Raw genomic sequence first — 16,463 nt, 5'->3', positions numbered from 1 at the left:
ACAGATTCGAAATTCAAATGTAATATTTTTTTATAATTAAGTGTAACAGTATTTATGGCCAGACTAAGTATACACGAAAGATTGTAAGAATCAATGGGTGTATGTTTCTTACTCATTTACGTAATACTAATTCATGGGATCTGGATGAAATTTGGTAGAGATAGATTATATTTTAGTAATATATTGTAAATCAATATGATATAATTTGGGTAATTCTGAATCTATAAAAGATTAATCCACTTCCCTCAAGAGACTACGCTTGCGCCTCAAGTAACCATTATTCTAGTAGATAAAAAAGCTCCTATTTTAGCACTACAATAATAAATTACAGTGATATAGAAAAATATGATTTCCGACAAAGGACCACAGAATAACATGCTTTTTGAGACATTGAGATTGCACGGATACCGCCACCTTTATGATTATGCCATTGAATAAGAAAAGTTTAGAGAACTGAAAAGTATTTATCACGAGGCGAGATTAGAACTCGGATTCGAACACTCGAAACTCGAACAATATGTCAAACCGTAGGAACGCCTAGCTTCTCGGTCACCCTTGATCTGTCTGGGCAATCAAAGCATTTTTTCTATTCTTTTAAAATGTCTCACAACACATTAATGCGATAAAAAAATAATAATATCCTGTCTATTCAAAAAAATGCAAAAATTTTTTCATATAAGCTTCAATTTTAAAATACACTAAGCCACTGCAATTACAATACAATAGATACGTACGTTGTTCGCTACAAAGTGTGTGTCTAGTGGTGGCAACCGTCAAATCGATCACAATGCGCCATGTGGTATAAATGCTCCGATCATTAAAAACAACTACTTAGATACACAATGTAAATTATGAGCAGTGGTGGCTCAGTGGTGAAGACCTCGAACTTAAAAACGATTAGTCGGGAGTTCGAGACCAGGGGAGAGTGCAGGAAATAAATTGATTTTTAAATTTATCTGCTCATTTGGGTATTACCACTCCTCGAAACGGTGAAGGAAAACATCGGGAGGAAACCGGCATTTCTGAGAATTAAAACTTCGATGACATGTGACTTCTGTTAACCCGCACTTCGCCAACGTGGTGGATTATGGCCTGAACCCTCATAGGAGGACTCTGACCCAGCAGTGGGACCATAATATAACACAATCCTATGGAAATACTAACAAAAAATAAAACTCAATCTTATTAACATTACTTGCCTAATTCTGCTTTATTAAGTGCAATAAGCAAAAAAAGAAAAATTATTAGCCTAAGCTAGCTAAACTAAATAAATAAACCTTATTAGCATGATTTCAAGTCGGATTAATAAATAATGCACCTTAACTAGAGGTTGTGAAATAATAACTACCAATAACTCTGGACTGTTTTTTAGCCGACTGCTATCTATAATAGAATATTAGAGTTATTAAGTACGTTAAGATAAGTAAATACATAAAAAAAACTATGCATGAGTGACAATAGTCGTTGCGCTTGTTGCAATAGAGAGGGGTGTAATGAGGCTCAAGACAAAAGCATAGGCAAAGGACCCAAGAGCTTCGCTCATCGCCGCGGAGTGGCAAGTTTATCGGTTGTTTATCGAATACACTTTGTGGGCGCCATTTCCGCCATCCCCTCTTTCCATGCGTTATCGAGGCGCAAATATTCTATTTACTGGTATATGGTACAATCCTATAAATCTTCAAACTTACACTGAAGATGTGCCTCCTAAGGAAGCGTTCTCCATGTAAAGCTACGACCTAGTTTACTGTGAGATATAATAGTGGCCGAGCAAACAAAGAAACTGAAACAAAAAATCAATCTGCGTTGTGATATGAACTTAAGATGTAAAGAGAATAACAGTACATGCATGTCTTCTTGGTTTCCAACATGAAAATGGAAATTGGAGCAAATAGATCAATTCAAATTTAAATCTAATTACCAAAAAAAAAAGCGGTGATTTGACAGATATTACCAAGGGCGTTTTGATCTCGTCCGAAACGAATACTAGATACAAATAAATACATACTAAACAAATATAATATTTAGACAAACAAGTGGTCCGTACGATATTTATAGTTTTACGATGTAAATTATTTTAATTCATATTGCAATTGAAACAGTTTCGTAAATACAAAAAGCTTTCTTTGAATATACCAAAAATATAAAAAAAATTACACGGATGAAAAACAGTTTAAGCAAAATTTCTTTAATTAATTTCAAAATTTCGTATAGTTCCGATCAGCTGTTCATGCGTTAAAAAGTAACAAAAATATCCATTAATTCTTTCAAACATAACCAGCCCTGAATGTAATAAAAAATAATAACGCGGGAACTCTCGAATCCCTACTATTATTTTTATTGCAACAGATTTTTCACTAATCATGGCACCTATGGCTTGGCATTCATATTTGTCTCCATGCTTTAGTAAAACCCAACGCGCAGCTGAAATGCCAATATTTACATAACATATAATCACTACATAGTATAAAACAAAGTCGCTTTCTCTGTCTCTATGTCCCTATGTATGCTTAAATATTTAAAACTACGCAAAGGATTTTGATGGATTTCGTTTAATAGATAGAGTGATTCAAGAGGAAGGTTTATATGTACATATAATAATAGCCGCGGGCAAAAGCTAGCCTATAAATTGAAGAGTTAAAAATTCTTCAAATACTGTGAAACTAACGAAGCAGCTAGTACTATCATTTACCTCGGTTAGGTTATTACAATATAACAAGCGTCGTTACAACCCTCACATCAGCGAGCGCCAATTTATGATAGAATATCATTCTGCACAACAATTAGTGTCTATCAATCGACTATTGTAATAAGACATCAGATACGTTCGTTCAATCAATATGGTTCGAAGTTATAATGAATGCATCATTAGGTACATCGGAAATAGAACTTGAAAACCGGATAACTTTAACAGAAGCTTTGTTTAATTGCATACATTTATGAGTAACATTTAAAATTCAATAACGCCGCAAATGCACAATTAGAGTCTATGAAAATTTGTAATGTTTCGAATGTTCGTGTTCGTACAAAATGAGTAAACAACAACTCAAAATTTTAAGCTACTTATTCCCTTGTTTTAATAGATACTAGAGCAAAAATCGGTATTTTTTACTTTCTCAAAATATTTACGTTTTCATTCATATTAAAAATCATCTCCTTCTAGAATTAAGAGATGGAATTCATACGGAGTCTGAATCCAATTTTCATGTACCTTAACAAGTACGACTGGCATTAACAAAATAAAATATGATAATTTAAATATGTCACTTGTATCAGTAGTAATTCAAAGCTTTGTAAATATTCTCATAATATATCCCAAGTATTTTCGAGTACCTTTAGTTATATTATATACTGTTATATGTTTTTACAACACGTAATGAGATTATAATGAACTAAACGTTACATTACTGTAAATATCATAGTAATCGAGATGCAGAATTTTTTTTGTACCATGTCAAAAATTTTTCAAAAATAAAAATTTGGCAAGAGCTAATTTTATTTCACCGTTTGTTCATACAATTTATTAACTTATATTGTTCTTAACTTATATTGACGTCATCGTCAACACATCATTTTTCGTTTAAATTTATTTTCTCTCAAAATATGCGATAAAAAATGAAAAAAAAGATTTCTATGGTATAATATAACTAATTAATAATGTAGTCTTGGGATTCTTAAAATAAAAATCAATTTAAATTTCATTTAAGAATATCAAATGGCTGTTATTATTGATCACTACTCAAGTGTTGCCAATATAGTAAAGTATAATAATATCTTTTTGCAGCTATTCTCACAAGTATTGACTGTCCTTTTATGATAGAAAATTCCTAACAGGAAGTCATCTTGTAGTTGACAGAAGAGGTCTTGTGTATTTGCAGAGACTTTGCAGCGAGCTGTATTATATTGAGCTTTAAACACCGTTAAAGCGCTCAATCAAATAAATTGAAAATATAAATACTTTGTAATAGAAACGTCTTATTTATCAATCTAAATTTTCGTGATCGATTTTTTCATTAAAATGACCAAAAACTATTTCTACTTTCATATTCGACAATAAAAACATCGATCCGACACAAACAAATTTCATGTGAATGAAATTTAAATCAGTAGTTATCAGTTTATACTTTTATGGCTTTGTAAAACATATTATCGCTGAAACTGTGCATTCTAACTTTTACTGTTGACACGGCATATAAACCGTGTGTAAGTCCAGATGCAGTCTATCCATAATAAAATTCCCCATGCACACTGCCATACCGCGGCTCACGGTGTAATTAATGCAAATCAATAATATACAGCCACTGTGAAATCTGTTTTCATTATTTTAATAAAATGTATGACATGAGGACGGAACACGGCTTTTGTGTTTGGCTTTAAATGCGAAATTATTTCCATGAATTTCAATGTATTCATTCCCAAGAACATCGTCCACCTCATGTTTTAATAACAGCCCTTTTATGATAAGTAAATTAAATTTATAACTATGTAATTTTATATTAATTTATCGATACGTAAAGCAAGTAAATATAATCTATCGTTTTTTAATTTGGTACTACCTACTGTTAAATTTAATAGGATATTTCAAGTAAACATGATTTCAATTCAATACTGCCAGCGACAACAACAACTTGTTGATCGAATTCTCCAACGGAGATGAAAAATAACATTTATTAACTTATATTGTTCTATAGCACAAGAGTTAGCAACAAAAAGAAATACCCTTAACAGAATAAACATGAAATGAAACAGATAGAGCTATCTAAAATTAATAATAGATAATTGCGGCAATTTTTTTTATACGAAACCTGTCACTAATCTATTGTTATATCCCTCAGCATTCATTTAAAATTAATATCAACGAAAAGAAAAGCTACATGCAGAATCAAGAAGTGGGATCTTGTCTACTTGATCAACAATAAAGCCTCATGGTAAACATTTGTTAAGCAACAGCTGATCAACATTGTAGACGAGTGGCCGAAGTTTTCACCCCATAGACTCCCCATGTCTGAATACAAGCGAATAGTTTATAATTAAAAATAGTATCGACATAACATACTGATAGATTCTTCGAAGCTTAAAAGCGAAATGACACTGTGTATAATGAATTTGAAATAATATTCCGCTACCTTTATTAAATCAAAGCGCTCTTTGTGCGTTCATTATTACTTTTTGAACTCGCTTTATAGTAGCATTCCATTAATTGCAGACAATTGAAAGATATTAATACGTTGTTTGTAAATGTTATTTTGAGAACAGATAAATAATTCGACAGGTAAACGCGCACAGTTTTATGTAATATCGGTCGTATTTGTTTGTCAATGTTTTGTTTGATGTATTTAAACTGGTATTTCAAGAGTTTTGTAGCGGATACAAAATAATAGGTAGGTAGTGCTTAGATGTGGATGGACACTCAGGATGTGTATCAGGTATCAGTGAAAGTATCATCAAAATTGTTAGTTAAAATTAAATTACAAACAGACAGACGGTGAAACACTGTAACTATTAAAAAGTGTGAAATATTCATAAATGTATTTAATTTTACCAACAAAAAGTAGCACAAAATTGTGAGATGTTGACTATATATATATATATACACGTTTGTTCCTTAATATATTCCCAAATTTATATATTTTTGCCACTACTATTACTTCCAGAAGGCGCGATTCATTTTGCCTTCTACGAATTTTCGTAGCGGGTTCTTGGATCGTGAATTTATATTTAACAGGTGAATTGATAAGAAAAGTTCTTTATGATGTTATTTTCCCGGAAATTTTCCTCAATATAATAGTTTAAAAACAAAACAAAACACTTGGTGTACGTTGGAGAATAAAACCCTACGTCGATTTCATAAAATAGTTATCTTTTTCATATTTATTCATGATATCGTTACCTATTAAAAGGTACCTGTAAATTTGAGCAGCGGAATGTAAGGCTATAGAGGATAAAACTGAATATACTGTAACTTGTGAGCTTCTCCCATTGAAAGACAGTCAGCACGTCCTTATATAATCTATACATATGATATATAACGTTATTCAATGGTTCCGTTTTACACGGCTCGGTTTGAGGTGGTCTAACCAATAATACTATAGAATTGAATTTCGCTAGCATTTCCACGCACGTCACCTCACACGTTCTATAAAGACAGCCAATATTATATTAATACTATTCAAAAATTTAGAATGGACAGTCCGATTAAATTAGACTAATAAAATATTATTAGTGGCATTTACTTTTTATTCAAATATCTATGAAAATTGTTTAAATGTTTTTTCCTGAAGTTATAACTATTCAAAATGTTGGAAGAGTTCTAAAATCGTCATAATATGCAAGCGTGGTTTACCAGGGTAGCACTTACATTTTATTCAAAATTATCTAAGCTACATGTTTTGTATGGCACTTTTTACACAAAACTCATTTCATGTAAAACTTCATAAAGTCGTTTTAGTTCAAAATTTCCGTGTGACTGAAAACAGCGAAACGCAGTTTTTTCTGAACCCGAATAAGTTTTTTCCAGGAATCGAATAGATGAAAATTTATTTTCAAATTTTATTTACGACGGTGATGAACAATCATAATAACTTTCAGGTGGGTGCGATTAAATGCTCCTCCTATACATAAATTGAAGCAGAATCTAACATGATTCAACATTAGACCAATAATAACTGAGGTACCTTTGAAATATCATAATTCTACACTCAAAATCGAACCGATTCATAGCTCAATAGCATAAAAATACGTGTTGTTGTAAAACTGTTAAACTAATATATACGAAAAATATGATTGTTAACTCACTCATCAATGTATATTTAACAATCATAACAAGTAATTTTTAATTGTTAGATATCCATCCTAATACGGGATACCGATACATTTCAGTGTTCAGATTTTGTGTCTTCCTACATACCTATTTACACTATTTTTTTTTATGTTACGGTCGGCAATGGAGCTGGTGGGACGCCTGATGGTAAGCGCTACCACCGCCCATGAGCATTTGGAGATGCATAAGGTCCATTGCAGACCGTACGCCTCTACAAATGGATTGCCGGCTTTTTGGGAAGGGATTTAGAATGGATTAGCGATAGGAATAAAGGAAAGGAATGGGAAGGGTAAGGAAAGGATATGGGCCTCCGGCTCCCCCACTCACCGAACGAAACACAGTAGAATGCGATTTAACGCCGGTCTTCTGTAAAACTACTATATAATTATAAGAATAAATACGAACTCCAAGACTGATAAAAGGATAAAAGTCATATATTAAACAGACTTCAAGTGAAGTTGTATAAATAATACATACTCCACGTATCTCTTCGTATGTTTTGAATGGGCTGTGTAATGAGGTAGTTTTGTGTTTACGTATCATTCCAGTAAATTTTACTTGGGAGTTTGAAAAATAGATTCGAAAGATGTTAGTGTGTCAGTCACGGACAAGGGCGGATATGCATGCAGTTTTAAATTGATTTAAAATATATCACGCCGTTGCCATTTATCAAATTTCTTAAGCAGTTGTTAGTTGTTACCTGTACATTTCTTTTTTTGTCCTTATAGAGCAATGTAAGATTCGCAGCTTTTTAATAGTGATAGTGCTACCGATATTATAAACGCAAAAGTTTTTAAGAATGTATGGGCGTGATTTTATTACTTTTTATGGGCTGGTTAAACCAGGCTTCTGTTTTAAGTCAGGTTGTTAAATTTGTGTTGATAAATTTATTTTTATTTATTTAAAAATAAGAAGAAATACTTCAAGTTTCCCTTCTTAGTTTCGTTTAATCGGAGCCAGCTTTATTTCTAAGATAGTAAGCTAGTTTATAACCCAGGGTAAATATTTAAAGGTTGGTGTAATATTTTTTTAGCTGGTACCGTCTCTCATCAATCATCTTAGTGTGGTGGCTTGTGCACTAGCTTCATGTATCCCTCGAAACTAGTTTTTACTGGACTAGTATATGGAGACCGTATGTATTGATAATTTTTATTGTCATTCATTAAATAAATAATCAATTCTCTTAATTATTTTTCTTAACAAAGGATAACACGTCTAAAGGTATTATTATCCTTTCAAACACATTTTTGCGAAGGTATTAATTTCATAGAAGTGAAGAAAGATATCTTATATATATTTGAAAAGTATTTTGGATATATTGCGTATTAAAAAAGCTGTATTTTTTGTTGGAAATGCATGCAAGTAAAATATTTATGTTCGTGTTGTTCGTGTATTGTTGTTCGTGTAGTGCAAATTGCCAGTGTCTCCGAAGAAGCATTTTCAGTCGAATAATATTTTATTCGGAAGGATTCCGGATGCAGTTTATTGTGGTTGTTGGGTCCCTACAGTTTCTGCCAGAGTACTATGTTGCTGTATTAACTTCAAGCACTGGCCTTATTTGTTCCTGCTTCAATCACACTCTTTTTTTAAAACACGTCTATTATACCATAAATAACGATGCAATGTCGACAGACATGTAATAGCTGTACTCACTAATGTTTTGACATAAACTTGTTCATTAACAACATTCAAATAATCTCTTCAAAGGCTTGCTGAATATTCTGAATATTAAGTGTAGCAAGCAGTAGAAGCAGCGGTACTTAACACAAAACATTTATTTAACCATGAATACCTACGTCTCACGTACGAAAAAAAAAATATGGCACAATCATGAAGAAAATCTTTATCGAGAGATCCATCTTAGTATAGTTTTAAGGAAATTACCTTGCGTGTACGGCGGTGGGGCGGCAACGTCGCGTACCGCTTCTCCCGTCGCCTGGAACCGCGGTGGCTGACTCTCGCTCCACACTACGCGGTCCATCTCATCGTCCAACCGCAACTCGTCCTCCGAAGGGCTCTGCACAAGACGACAAATTGTCCATGACATCAACATATTGATATTCCCTTCTGGGCACTTGCACGGGGAAACAAAACTGCAGAACACTGCACAGTTTATGTGGCTTCCATGGAACCACCACGAGCCTGGGATTTATCACTGATCGAAATTGTCTGTTCAGTTAAAATAAGAATATATGCGATATGAAAATTAGACCGATTTGACCACCCATGAGGCACGGGAGCGGTCAGTTCGTCGGTTAAACTCATAAGGCTGCGTTTCAAGTTCAACTGCGATTCAGCACGCGCTGACGCATGCGCGGTGCCTCACCTGTGGGATGTGGGAATTCTAGGTATATTATATGCGACGAGTCCTATGAAATGCCCACGCAATGATATTTGATTTATTTGTTATGATTTCATTGCAACCAGTACATCAAAAGAGCATATTTACTTTGAACAAACATAAATGTCGAAATGTACACGTGTGACATTGGTTTACGGAAACACGTTTGTGATAAACTCTGGCATGATTGTTCCTAGAAATTCGGCTATTTTAAGCATCTGCTACATTCGAACAGAATTTAATATTTGAGTTACCTTTGACATTTGTATAGTTTATTAAATAATTCCAATGAAAAATAATTTACTTGATAATTTGCCTATAGGAATAAATTCAAAAAGAATGTACCTAAGTATCCTAATCAAACTTCGTTATTACATTACGTTTTAAAACATTTAATTTTTTTTTCAATTTATTGTGTTAATAAAAATGTCTGGCTCCGTATATGACACGTGACGAGTATACGTGCCTACGTTTTTCCTAGATTGTTCTTAAATATTGCCTATTATCGAATGGGTTCTAACCTAATCTATAACATTTTTATATAATCAAACTAACAAATTAATATTCCAAATGAGAAAGTTTGTTTTGATGTTCGTCCATCACCCGAAAACTACTTGGATTCTCATTAAATTTGGTATACTCACAGAGCATGAACTGACTTGGGTGATAGGATACTTTTTTTCCCGATTAAAAGCCCCCTTGGGATGAAATAGGAATCTTGATAACCGGGCGGAGCCGGGACGAGCACCTAGTATTTAATAATGAACACTGTGTACAGTGTACATGCAGCAAATTTTATTAAAAAAACATAATATTACAAATATTAATTTATTGAGTTAAAACTTTGAATTTAAACAATTATACCATATAAGCAATTAATGTATCGAAGAATTAAGCATTGAGTAAATCAAGGTATCAACACAACATTTTCCTTCTATTTATAAACCATTTCCACCAATAGTTAGAAATAGTTAAATGCACTTTGAAACTTGCTTTCTGAATAACATTGTCACGAACGCAGGCTTACGGCGGATTAAAAGCGAAATCTTCAGCTTACGTCGTTCGCGAAAACTGAAAGGATTAATATATAATGTTTCTGGAACACAGATGAGTGCTCGTGAGATGAGTACTATTATAATTATAATAATTATGTTGTAATGACGTTGAACACTATGTCTTTTTTTGTAAAATTTGCACTTATTGTAATTAAACATTTTTGTACGGCATTCGCGACACTGATAGAACCATGAAACAAAAATAAATCAATTATTGCTCTACAAAGGTAGTGGGCTACAATGAATTTTCTTATCCATTATTACTAGGACGAAAAACCAAAGGTTGCAATCACCTTAGTGATCTAGGGCATGATTAGACAAAATATATTAAATTTATTTTATAATAAAAGTATTTTATACGGAATTATGGTCCAACGGTCTATAGGGAGGAATGAATCCTGTAAAATCCATGTAATTAATAGTAATTAGAGAGGCGTACCTACTGCGTAATAATTTGGAGGTCTACACAATAGATTGCCATTTATAATCATAGAATCCCCACATGCCCAAATTTAATTTATATTTGTTATAAATGAATCGAAATATTGCATGAATTAAATAGTTGCATTCTGTTCGTTGCATGAATTATTTCACAGGTAAATAAGTGAGTAGGTGGGCTATCTAGTCATTAGCTTATAAATAGAAAAAGTTGTCAAATCACACTGAAATACGATATCAAGTACGATATCCTAGTAAATACTCGTAATTATGATGTTGTCTTACGAACCTTCACTCAGGGCCCCAAGTCACCTAACTTTAAAATCCTTCAATTGTGTCTCAATAGTTTCATGTAGAATGCTTAGTCAGATTTAGTAGTGTGCCTAATATTTACAATCTATGGTGTTCCATTGAATCAGAAACGAAACCAAGCTAAATTGCCATGGGAACATTATGTCATTGGCAACACCGGGAATTGGCTCATCACATTTTATGTACTTTTATGTCTACGACTAGCTTTTGCAGAAAACTTTGTGAGATTTTGTTACAGTGATAATTAGATTGCAATAGACTGTCAATTGAATCGTAATTCCATCTCAATAAAAGAATGGGCCACCTATTCCATGGAAAAAATGTATATATTTAAAGATAATAGTTTTTCATTCCGTCAGGCGTACGCCTTCACAAAAGGTTTCATGTAAAATACACTTCTGAACCGTTTCCAACTAATTCTGTTAAGCACATTCAGATTGAAGCTTTTCTGGAAGTAATTTCTGGAATATTTGTATCAATTACTCCTCTTTTATACGAACCGTTAAAGCTTATTACGAGGATAGGGCTTGAATGCTGTTTCCATGAAGAGTTTACAATAGCGCACGAGAGAGATTAAATTTTGTATCTAAGTACTTAGTTTTCAATGGGAATTTGGTTGCAATCTAGTTGCGTTGGTTGGAAGCAGTAGACATATTATAATGAAATTCAATCTACCGATCAGTTTATTTTGATTCTAAGAATATCAATCATTCGCCATCATAGCGTGCACACTTCTAAGTAAATGCTACTTATATATTACGGATATGAATATGACAAAGAGGATCTTTTATTTATTTACCACCTTTATAACTATATATGAGTCTATAACTAGATACACGTATGTGAGTGTACTAAATTTCTCTTCAAGCCGGATTATGTTATTTTATTGCAATAAGTCACAGGCATTTACTGAAGAATTTCACTAAGAAACAAAATTATTATTATTTTGCATATATCCTTCAAATCTTGAATCCTGCGCACGTAGCTGGACTGCTGAACTGATATAATTGCTTTCATAATTGGAGTTTCCAATTGATGAGCGCATTTACAGCTGATAAGGATTTCTCAATGCAATTTTTGTTCAACGGGCGTAAGTTTCTAACGTAAGCTCTAACGTAAGTAAAATGTACTAAAATATACGAAATTGGTAGAAAAGCGCAATATGGTAAAAAGTACACGTATCAAGTTGCACCTCGAGGGATGGAACAAAGGTGAGGTGAAGTGATTATTCCTTGTACCGTTTTTTTTTTTCAAAAATTTCTTCCGCTTTGCTTCAAAATTGGTCATATAATTTTTTAAACATGTATACGCAATGCAATGCACTTTTATGAAGTATTATACAAATAAACAGTCGCGAACACGAACGCGAACAAATTGGTCATGAAATTCTGTCGCTGGCATGTCTTGCACGCTGTCCACAATAAAAGTCATGTTTTTTTTTGCACTATCTAAAATCTGAAAACTATACAGAATCAAGCGCAATCGCCAAGCATCCTACTTTGCAAACGCTGCATTATTTATGTCTGCGAAAAGTTTAAGGGCCATCTAAAGAGACATAAACTCTTATACATTGAATAAAGCTACATACAAGAAGTATCTGGAGTTTTCCACGAAACGATAATACAATTCATGAATCAATTATCTAACCCAAACGGATCCAACCGAGCTTAAGAGTTGTATTTTCCACAGCACCAGAGCGAGGGAATAACATGAAATCTATAATACAGCTTTGGAAATTAGCAATTGAATAGCAGATATCGCTTAAAAGGGAAAAGTTTCAAATGGATTTGTCAAACGCCGCCATGTCTATTTTTTTGTGGGAGGGGCCTACACTAACACGCCTAAAGGGCGTATTTCTAAGTGTTATCTCGTATTAGTGTAATAAAGTCCCGTTCCCCTCACAGGGTCTTGGGGCAGATTCATATGCGTTTTGTTTTAGTGATAGAATTTTTAGCGACTTGATAATCATTTTTCCAGTCTTACTATAATTTTTTTTTTAACTGGAATGGAACCAAAATCTCACCAGGTCTCGTTGGATTAACTGGGATTCAAAAAAACTTTACATCCTATACTACTAATATTATAAATGCGAAAGTTTATAAGGATGTGTGTGTGCTTGTTGCTTTTTCACGCAAAAACTACTGCGGTTCAGTAGTAATTGCAATGAAATTTGGTACACAGACAGCTGGACAAATGGAATAACATATAGGCAATTTTTTATCCCGATTTTCCTACGGGATATGAACTTACGCGAGTGAAACCGCGGGGCGCAGCTAGTTATAATATATATGAATAAGTCGAATAGCAGGAAAATTATTTTCTGTTCTATAATTAAAAAAGGGAAACAATAAACAACAGCGTGGTTGTAATGCTTGTATATTGATATTTGGTAGTACAGTTAATATTTTATAGTACACAATTAAATATTGTAGTTGGCAATTCTTAATATATCATAAACACAGATTTATTCAAAGTTTATATAAAAAACATTTCATAAAAAATACGCGATCGAAAAGAACACCATGAAATTTTTGTACCACATCAAAATTATCTAATAAAAAAAACAAAACAAAGTAAGAACTCTTTTGTAAAAAAAAAAACAAATAATTTCTAATAATATCTAATCTAGCACTCACGCATTAGTCCAAGAAAATGGGTAGGGTAAATGCGAATTTGAGATTAAAACTTGAATTTTTGATATAATTTACTTTGAGGAATCTAAAAACGAACTGTGAAAGTTTTTTTTAAATTCACCCCCGAGAAGGGGTGAAAAAAAATTAAAAAAGTTGTTTTTTTGAAATTTTGGCGAAACCGTAAGTGTTAGAAAAAAAAGTTTGAGGTAAAATTTGTAGAGCGTAAAATTTTACACAAAAATGTTTCTATGACTTTTTTTCTTAAAATTGAAATTAACTGAGATAGGGTAGTTTATCAATTTTTCAATAAGTTATGATTTTTTTAAAGTTGCAGTTATCATCCCTTAGCTTCTAACTGCCCTATCCCAGTTAATTTCAATTTTAGGAAAAAAAGTCATAGAAACATTTTTGTGTAAAATTTTACGCTCTACAAATTTTATCTAAAACTTTTTTTTCTAACACTTACGGTTTCGCCAAAATTTCAAAAAAACAACTTTTTTAATTTTTTTTCACCCCTTCTCGGGGGTGAATTTAAAAAAAACTTGCACAGTTCGTTTTTAGATTCCTCAAAGTAAATTATATCAAAAATTCAAGTTTTAATCTCAAATTCGCATTTACCCTACCCATTTTCTTGGACTACATGTAGATAACAATTCCCAGATCAAAAATATAAATAAACATTGCGAAGAAATCTTACCATATGAATTTAGCAATACTCTAAAGACTAACTCGGATAAATTTAACAAATTGCACTGCGGAATTGCAAGACCTGTTGACGGTCGCGTGGGTTGCTTTGAGCGGAAATCTATACGGCTTTCAGAGATAAACGTTCAAGTTGTTTTTGTAAAATAGCTTTTCTGTGGACTTGAATGTTGCCTTATTTAATTGTAGTTGGCTTCGCTCGTTGTATATATATATATGTATACCATATGTCACTCAGTGAAGTGAACAGTGAATGCAGTTTTCGAATGATGAAAGAAATTTTGAAATCAAGTAGTTTTTGCCTGATATCGTTACAAACATACAAATATACCAAATACAAGAATACAAAAAAATTCCTCTTTATTTTTCTATTTAAGGATAGAAATACATTGCAATTTTATAGTTAATGGGTAACCGTAACCGTGCTTTCTCAATAAAAATAAAAAAATAAAAGCTTTGGTTAAGTCAAGCTCAGCGTAGTATAGCTATTAAGTATCTATTTACTTACGCAAGCTTGTTTTTAGCATTTTATATAAATAGACCCTACGAACGTGTTTTCGTAGCGGTTATATTATTTTGTTACCGTGTATCGTTTGTTGTTTACATTTACGGAGATTCCCACAAATAAAAAGTATGTACCACCATCCATTCTTTATGTAGTTCTTAATCAGTAAGTAGTAAGTAAGTATAATGAGAGTAAAGAGTAAAGTAAAGTAAGCATAATTAGAGTAAGTATAATGTGGAATGTGGGGCATAAAATCTCAAAATAAACGTCAAAATCTTTTCTTTAAAAACAAGGCACTAGCGTTCCTGGGTAGGGTGATAATACTGCAAAATAATCGGTTAAACATCCATGGAGTAATCTAGTAAAAAAAAAATGCAATCGAATTAAGAATCACCTTCGTTTTTGGAATTACTAATTAATCCTATTTCTTTGAGCATTACTGCATTTTAATAGCATAAAATAGATAGTACAATAGTTATAATATATCTAAATTCAATGGTATTGAAAGAAAATTCATAGTAACGAATGCTGTCCACCCCGACCATGACCTTGCATTTCTAGTCAAATTAGAAGCTTTAGTCCTTGAATTGTTTTTTTTTTAATATAATGCTATAAATAAACGTATAATCGGATTGTTACCCTATTTGTATTGGACCTTCGAAATTTTATTTTGTGTTGGGCAGTTGGGAAAATCAAGTTACTTATTTAAACTTAATCTATATTTAACTAGCTGCTCGACCAGGCTTGACCCGGGTTGTCGCATTTTTTATTTAAGTTTTATAACTATTTATTATTTTAGTTGGTAAAATTTTTATACCTTGAGGAAACAGTGTCCTTCCAAAAAACAGGGTCCAAATTTTGGTAGAGATATTAAGCATTTTTGAAAATATAATATGTTACTCGGGGATGACGCAGCTTCTTAATTGATAAATTTTTGAAATCATCTATTTCTGGTACCTTATCCTTATCACTACATAGTATAAAACAAAGTCACTTTCTCTGTCCCTATGCCCCTATGTCCCTATGTATGCTCAAATCTTTAAAACTACGCAAGGGAGATGATGAGATTTTTTTTAAAGAAACAAATATACACAGAGTAGTTCCAAAGGAAGGTTTATATGTATAACGTCTACTAAACTACTCGACATTTAACGCGTGCGAAGCCGCAGGCAGAAGCTAGCTTATAATTTAAAGGTATCTACACTTGATAGATATTGTTGTATTTAAGTTACTAGAAATCCAGTTAGTAACATTAACAAAATGAAATGGCTATTAAGTGCGGACCTATTGTGACGAATTTAAAATTAATTTTCATGAAGCATATTAGGTACGTAATATTTACTCGTTTAAACGTTACAGAGTATGAAAGTTACAAACGCCGGAACACAGTTCAAACAAATCCTTGATACTTTTATTTATTCGCCGAGTCGCAGACAACTACGTAAATATCCAGTGGACGGGAAAAAGGACTATTGAGTCTAATACGATACTTACACTTACTGACTTCACTAAAGCTTTTGAATCTCAGGTTTATTATAAAGAAGTTACAATGAAAATTTACTGAATAAATCTTATCTTATATCTTTAAACGAGCAATTCTTGTATATATATATATATATACTAGCTGCGCCCCGCGGTTTCACCCGCGTAAGTCCGTATC

At 32.6% G+C, this 16,463-nt stretch overlaps 1 protein-coding gene across 3 annotated transcripts in view; it reads right to left on the bottom strand.

Moving 5' to 3' along the window:
* Positions 1-16,463, bottom strand: part of LOC119835607 (anion exchange protein 2) — a 68,445-nt gene that overhangs the window by 20,146 nt on the left and 31,836 nt on the right. For all 3 annotated transcript variants that reach the window (XM_038360531.1, XM_038360532.1, XM_038360534.1), the window contains exon 2: positions 8,702-8,834. In XM_038360531.1, coding sequence (XP_038216459.1) covers positions 8,702-8,834 — 133 coding nt within the window. The remainder of the gene's footprint in view (positions 1-8,701; positions 8,835-16,463) is intronic.

This window comes from Zerene cesonia, chromosome Z (assembly GCF_012273895.1).
Source record: "Zerene cesonia ecotype Mississippi chromosome Z, Zerene_cesonia_1.1, whole genome shotgun sequence".
Classification (NCBI taxonomy): Eukaryota; Metazoa; Arthropoda; class Insecta; order Lepidoptera; family Pieridae; genus Zerene; species Zerene cesonia.
Note: the sequence above shows the minus strand (reverse complement) of the source record. Positions and strands in the feature narration are given on the sequence as shown.